Source organism: Nicotiana attenuata, unplaced genomic scaffold (genome assembly GCF_001879085.1).
Source record: "Nicotiana attenuata strain UT unplaced genomic scaffold, NIATTr2, whole genome shotgun sequence".
In the NCBI taxonomy this organism is placed as follows: Eukaryota; Viridiplantae; Streptophyta; class Magnoliopsida; order Solanales; family Solanaceae; genus Nicotiana; species Nicotiana attenuata.
In genome coordinates this window covers 86,590-94,229 of record NW_017671237.1, presented here as the reverse complement: position 1 = coordinate 94,229, position 7,640 = coordinate 86,590, and the positions used below count along the sequence as shown (strand labels likewise).

Below are 7,640 nucleotides of genomic sequence, written 5' to 3'. Positions count from 1 at the left end.
TGTTTTCTTCTTCTGTCAGTTCTTCAGCTAGTCATGATAGTTATCTTATTGGCAAAGTAGAGCTGTTATTATCGTACTGGCATTAAGCAATTATATGTCCTAATTTGTCTAATACCTTGTGCTCGCGTTCAGAAATTGTGCTAGCAACAATATTTTCGCAGGTGTTTCCTCAAGACACAAGTGCACCTTCTAAAGCGAAAGTTGTCATACACATTCTTCGTTAAGATATATATATATATATATATATATATATATATATAAGAAGAATAGCTCGCTCGCTAACAACCTACTTGCTATATCTTGTACTGTTGCTATGTGCTGAATCAAATTGCCATCTTTTTGCAAATGATAAATTGGTTTTCTATGATGGAGGGCGGGTCAAGTAGGATTGACATGCTTTAGGCTGGCAAATTTCTAAAGAAGGGGTGTACATGTCACCTTAGGTGAATCCCACAGCGGAATGGGAGAAGAAAGTGAAGAATTTTATAAGGTATGATATAGTACACACGCTTTTGGGGCTCGATGTGGCGTAGCCCAAAGGACAAACCCGTATGTCCAAAGCGGACAACACGTGCCATGAGCTTGGGTCGTGACAAATATGGTATCAGAGCCAAATCTCCCTTAGTACGATGGTCAGGCAAACTTTTGGTGAGGCAAACCTCAACGACGATGTTGAGTCCGGGGCGGGGGGGGGTGAATGTGATGCTCATGACGGAGGGCAAGCTGATGAGACCGGGTTAAGCAGGACTGGCAGGCTTCTAGGCTATGAAGCTTATGAAGAATGTGTGTACATGTCACCTTAGGTGACATTTATATTTGCGAACTATCTTCAACTCGGAGCTGCTTTCTCAGTTGACCTCGAAGTAAAATTTTACAATATTTTTTGGTCCGTGTTTGAGTGAACAAGTACCTGTGTATCTAGAGGTATGTCATATTGTCCGTGGATCATCATTGAAATAGTAAAATCTAGCCTTGCATGCAACATAGTGATCACCTAAATTGTGTTATGCTCAGTTTTGGTTCACTTCCCTAAAAAATTTGTAATATACTTTTTTTGGTCTAACATGAAATTTTCAGGTTTGTTATTTCTTCTGAAGAGTGGCACCTTCAACCGTATATTTCAGTTGACATGGAAAATTTTCAGGTTTCTGAGTTGCACATTTGATGTCAATTAACTTGCCTTGGCTAACAATATTGGTGAGCAGATTACCATAGCCGGTATAAAGTCCAATTATGTATGTGTTAATAAGGTTCTCTCACAAGTCAAGATAATTTAGGAATGTTAGCATCTGGTATTAATCGAAAATATTGCAACGCACAAGATCTTGCTGTACTGATCAGCTTCAGGTAATCTCCCATAAACAGCAAAGAATTTAGGGGAAACCATTAGCTGGAATAGTCAACAGAGTGAGTCATTGTTGCTTGGAACTGAGTTTCTTAGTCTTGAACAGCTCTTTCGTCGTCTCAGTCCTGATCAATACCGTGTAACCTCTTGCTCAGGTTTGCTCGTTGCACTAGCCGAACCAATGCTTGAACCACTTCTGACATAGGTGGCCGGAACTCAGGCTCGGGCTGGCACAACATAGACAATTACCATTGAGATAAGACAGGCGATTTAAGAAGCTACATTCTTGAAAAATACATGCTATATATAGGGAATTTATCACTTTGACTCACTCTCAACACAAAATATGTATTACCTGGACACAGAGAGCAATAACATCAGCAAACCGTGACAGAGATTTAACAGAATAGAGTCCATCAAGCGCTGGATCGATCATCTTTTCCAGGGCATCAATATCATGGAGCTGAGGGGTTGCCCATCTAACTAAGGATTGTTCAGATCTTGGTCTTGAGCTGAGTAGAGAAGAGCAAACATATTATTTTAGGAAAAATCCCTCTAAATTCTGTTTTTCTTTGTCTACAACAGATTTTGATTGGAAATTGTAGGTGGTTAAACAACTTTACCTATCAAAAGGTTTTAGTCCAGAAAAAAGTTCCAACATAACCACACCAAAGCTGTATACATCACTCTTCGTGGTACACTTTCCAGATATAGCAGCCTCAGGTGCGCTATATCCAGACCCTGTATTATAGTTCAATCCCTGTAGGGAGAAGAAAAGGAAAGTCCAAGTCGAAACCACTTAGAAGAATTGATGTGGAGCTTTAGGAAATTGTACACAGTAAAATTTTTGAACCAACTGAATGGTACAGAACTACAGAAGAGCAGGCAACAAAGCACTTGAATCCATCAAAAAGATTTGCATGAATTATGCATGAGAATATTTTTTTTTAAAAAAAAAAGAAAAAAGGAAAGAACACTTTCCAGTAAAGCACACAACACAAGGGTTACCTGATCTACATCAGCAACAAGGTTTGCTAAGCCACTGTCTGATAGATGAGGGTTGAGGTCAGTATCAAGTAAAATATTTTCAGATTTGATATTTTTATGAACTAAAGATGGCGAACAAACTTCGTGTAGATACCTGCAAAAGATGCTTAAATTAATTAGCTAGTCAAAAAACCTCATAAAAGGTTGTATCAAGCTGCATTAATTTTATGCGAGGCCCCATGAAAGTAATTTTGTAGGTTATGAAACTCACTCTAGTGCTCTTGCTGTGCCAAGTGCAATCTTGAGTCGGCTATCCCATGTTAGTCGCGTGCTGTTTTCTTCATCCGTCTGATGCAAGAAATCATGCAGCGAACCAGTTCTATAGAATTCATAAATCAGCAGGTACTGCCCGTGTTCTGAACAATAACCAACCAGTTCAGTCACATTTGGATGATGCAGCCGAGATATGTCAGAAACCATATTTAGAAAAACTTCAGGATTCCGGGGCTCAGTTGAATTAATTTTCTTGACAGTCAGAACCTACAGCATTTCAAATAATATTAGGAACTTAAATGATTTGGATCACTAATATGAGCATAGGGAATGGTAGCTGCAACTAGAACTAGTTATTAAAACAAACAGAATTTCAAAACATGAATCTTTTTCTTGAAATATTTCTCTATCACTTTAACCCAACTTGCTTGAAGTTACAATTGCATCTCTTATAGATTTCGTCATGCAGAAACCAAATTCATATGAATGAATTTCTTTTTCCTTTTATAGATACTCTCAAGAAAGAGATCTTACTTCGCCATTATCAAAGTGAGCCCGATATACACTCCCAATGGATCCCTCACCGATGAGGTTTTTAACACTGAAGCCATCAGTAGCCATCTGTATGTCTGCAAATGAATATTGCACAACATTCATTTGAGCTGTATGAGTTTTATTCTGAGGAACAATGGGTTTTGCTGAAATAGTATCTCCATCAAAGGATTTATGATGATTGATTGGTGGAGGTCTTAGAGTCGCCGAGGTGGGAGTTTCAACAGCTTTCATGCTTGTTGTGGAGGAATTTTGGCTAAGTGTCATCTCTGCAGCAAAGAATAGGTGATGAGTACAAAATCCAGGTTCAAAAGCTAACACAAAACCTAAACCAATATAAGTAAAAGGGGCAAATGCAAGCTGGAACTCTGATCACATGACAATACAGAATTTAAAGAAATTGAGATAAGGCCTAAGAAGTATGAAACACCATGTTACAAATGAAGTTCCATAAGGGAAAGAGAATTGATCATTCCTTTTTCTGGAACTTGCATCCCGAGTTACGAGCGCTCTTATAAGGCAATTACATTTCTGAAAAATCTTGTGCTTATAAGGGTGCTGAAAACAAATTTATCTTATTTTACTGATGTACCGCAATAGATTTTGCTCTATTGAAATTTGCTAACATGGAAAGGAAGGATCCTATCCACCATAAGAGAGCATAAAATTCAATTCTTTCCTTCTATGTTAAGCTTCAAAAGCACCAGGTAACTCAGAACCTGCTTTAACATCTGCTGAATTTCTCACATAAAGTCTTTGCAGCTTTAAGTTTGAAACTTGTCTCTTTTGAAGATAGGACCTTTTTTAGTCCATCAAGTTGTTATTTATGATGGTAAAACTTGTTCCTTCTTAGTTATTTCTCCTCAGTATGTGGGAAAATCCCTTGCAGTGCTACATTAATAGTTTATTAACCAATTAAAGCCTACAATAAAGCATAACTTTTAATGCCCTATTTCACAAAACCACTTTTATATATATATATATATATATATATATATATATATATATATATATATATATATATAACATGTGGACTAAATATTACTCTCAATGAACAAAAACAAAAGAAAACAGCAGTCACAAAATTATATACCTTGTCCTTCCTGTGAATCAAGAGAGAATGGCTGAACGTCAAGTTTTTCTATGTCTGTTGACGACTTTCTATGTCTTTTCTTGATAATAAAGAAAACTGCAACTGCGCCAACCGCTGAAACTGATAGCACTATGCCTGCAACACCTCCACTGCCTATACCAGATTTCTCATTTCTACCACTGCTACCTCCACCACTGGAAGGGCTGCCATTGCCTCCGGATTTGTGATTTTGAGTACTTGACCTGTTCGCGGGGGTTGTTCCAGGTGGAGGCGGAGGCGCTGGCCCTGAGCTTCCTGTGTTACTGTTAGATCTTCTACAATTGTATCACAAGTCCCGAATTGAACATAAAGTTAATGTCTATCAATGATGAAGAATAATTTACAAAGTACTGAAACACTCACTGCAATATCCCTTTTAATTTCTGAGGAATCCCGCCAGTAAACTGATTGTTTTCAAGATTCCTATAACATAAAGGAATCAGCATGATGAAAAATATATTAAACTGAAAGCCTGGAAATGAAACATATATGATCAGGGATAACATTTACACACACAAAGATATGCGTTATAACTCACAGATTGTCAAGAGGAAGATTGGCGAGGACATCAATATTTCCTGTAAACTGGTTGTTCTGCAGGTAGCTGCACAACACAATACTAGAACTTAAATCTTTGAAGGACAGTACTCAACCAATACAGTACAATAACGAATCAGAAGATACTGATCTTACATTTTCTTCATACTAGTCAGTGACTGGAAGCTTTGAGGAAGTTTACCGGTCATTGAATTGAAAGAGATATCCCTGAAGCATAAATGTAAACAACCAAAACTAAGCAACAAGGGATAAAGCATAATTAAATCAACCAAGAAAAACAAAAGATACATGCCAAAGGCTGAGTTAAGTTGAGCATCAGGTCAATGATCGAAGCCCTTCTCATCAAAAATCTAGCGACAAACAACTAAAGGCATAGTTCTGGACATTTCACTTGGTGGCAAGAATTCATATAATAAACTTAAGGGATACTCTATATATCTATCAAGAATAGCACATTATACATTGAGATTCTCTATTATAACAGGGTAACATCAATGTATATAAGAACGGCAGAAATGGAGAGAAGGCCTTACAGTGTGTTGAGAGAAGAAAGGGATCCAAACATGTCATTCAGTTCTCCTTGAATTTGATTATGACTGACATTTCTACAACACATACAATAATAATTGCAGAGAAAATTAGAACATTAATGATCCTAATAGTACTATAGAAGTCAATTAAATATAGGAATTTGACTTACAAGTATTGAAGGGAAGTCATTTGTGAAATGGAATAAGGTAAGCCACCAGTAAAACCATTACCAGCAAGGTTACTGTGTTAAAGTGATCAGAATAATATATATGTAAAGTAAAATTAAATAAAAAAGGACTGGAGCCTGGAATTAAGGACAGAAAAATATCCACATAAAAACACATACAGTCTCTGCACATTTGGAGGAAGCTGATAAGGTATCTGGTTTCCTAGATTATTGTTGCTTATGTCACTGCAAATTAAAGTACCCAAAATATTACAATTTCTAGGACTTAAACACAAATCAAAGAAGGAATTAAGGAAATAATTGAAAGGCATTAATCTTACAAATTGGTCACAGATGTAAGACTAGTTAATTGGTATCCCATTGATCCAGAGAGCCCTAGACCAGATATCTGTCTGAAATATGAAAACTAAACATCAACATTAATTGCCAAATCAATAAATGCACATATTGAAACTGAAGAGAGATTAATGTTACATTTCAGTAACTCTATTGCCGGAACAAGTAATGCCTTTCCAGGACTCTCCACAAGGATCACTACTGTCAGATGAGTTCCAATTTGTAAGCTGCGCCGGTGAATTTAAGGAGCTATACATTACTCTCAGGGCTGAAGCTGAAAATCAAGGTTGCCACAAACGAAATGATTCTCATTTTTTCGACCAAAAAAAAAAAAAAAAAAAAGATTCTCATTTCAAGCTTTATTTTGTTTGGTAAAAGAAAATTCCACCATGCATGTTTCATTGAGAATATATAAATAGACACACAGAGAGACTAAAACAGGCCCAAGAAAAGAAGGTAATACTAGTATATGTATACACAGATTAAGAACTAAGTTAAAAATAGACCAAATGTTGTACCCTTGACCAGCATGCTACAAAGTGACAAGTAATTTTATCAAGCCATTCTGTGAACTCTTTCGACATTTCAGTGAAAATTAGCTATATAACAACAACAACGACCCAGTAAAATTTCACAAGTGGGGTCTGAAATGGGTAGTGTATACATAGAACTTATCCCTACCCCGATGGGGCAGAGAGGCTGTTTCCGATAGACCCTCCTCGGCTCAAGAAGACGGAAAAGACAAGAAGAAATATTAAACAAAATATTAAAAAGAAGAGGCATTGCAGTACAATAGCTAGCACTTCCTCTCTATTCTATTTGACACGGGGCCGTGATCAAAGAAATTTTCGTGTTAACCAATCTACTTTCCTTTTTATTCTGTTAAGAAAATGACACTTTTCTCTAGTTTAAACTTCTAATTTTACTCTTAATGAGATAATTTATAGCTACATGGATATTTATGGTTTGTTATGGGAAGTTTTCTTTATTAAAGTTCGTGCCCAATCAAACACCGTTTAAGTGTTCCACGTCTGTTCATAAGTTGAGTGACAACGAAATTCTTTCTTAGTTTACAGAAGTTCCCAAAAAAGAAATATAGGTTGGTTCTTTCCTAATGGTCAATCAGTCCCATGATTACATCAATTCAGTAATTTATTCATTTCGAGTAGAGGCGAAGCCGGAATTTGAAACTGACCGTCCGATGGATCTGTGTCGGCAGTGGCGAAGCTGTGACAATTGACGAAGAGAAGGGCCACCACCACTATTTGGATCACCACCAAGGTCATCCTGCCCCCTTCTCCTCCCCAAAGTTCCAGCTCAGGAACAACCGAACAAGAAGGCTTTAATTTGTTAGCCCAATAAATTTTTTGTTGTAAAAAGGGAAAAGTATATAGAGTGATCCTCTTGATAATAGCTAGGAGAATGAAAGAATTATAAACAAGAAAGAAAAAGAATCATATAGAGAGGGAATTATAAAAACAAAAGCAATATCGTCGTGAGGGAGGAAAAGGGGCCATATTCCCAAAGGAAAAGTATATTATTCTGCATGTTTGTATATTGAATATCAATATGCAGGTAGAGATATATATTACTATCGTCAGTAAAACTGACTGTAGATTTACAATAATGCCGGAAAAGGAAAGAATTCCAACGTTATGAAACTGGAAATATAATGTGAAAGCAAAGTGAAATAGGTTAACGTCGATAAAGTTGCATGCACGATTGCATGGTAAAGTTGG

General features: G+C 36.8%; 1 protein-coding gene across 3 annotated transcripts; it reads right to left on the bottom strand.

Moving 5' to 3' along the window:
- Window positions 1-1,212: 1,212 nt before the first annotated feature.
- On the bottom strand, window positions 1,213-7,640 carry LOC109206928 (protein STRUBBELIG-RECEPTOR FAMILY 6-like). 3 transcript variants are annotated; one of them, XM_019369798.1, is made up of 16 exons: window positions 7,097-7,640; window positions 6,040-6,175; window positions 5,886-5,957; window positions 5,725-5,790; window positions 5,548-5,619; window positions 5,381-5,452; window positions 4,983-5,054; window positions 4,828-4,893; window positions 4,653-4,712; window positions 4,251-4,564; window positions 3,140-3,426; window positions 2,604-2,872; window positions 2,354-2,486; window positions 1,969-2,105; window positions 1,701-1,857; window positions 1,213-1,572 (listed from the first exon to the last, which is right to left on the bottom strand). In XM_019369798.1, the coding sequence occupies exons 1-16, from the start codon at window positions 7,185-7,187 to the stop codon at window positions 1,465-1,467; spliced, it is 2,112 nt and encodes a 703-aa protein (XP_019225343.1). In that variant the 5' UTR covers window positions 7,188-7,640; the 3' UTR covers window positions 1,213-1,464. The 3 variants fall into 3 exon arrangements, with proteins under 3 accessions (XP_019225343.1, XP_019225346.1, XP_019225344.1); XM_019369801.1 differs by having other exon boundaries at window positions 4,251-4,552; XM_019369799.1 differs by having other exon boundaries at window positions 6,040-6,169.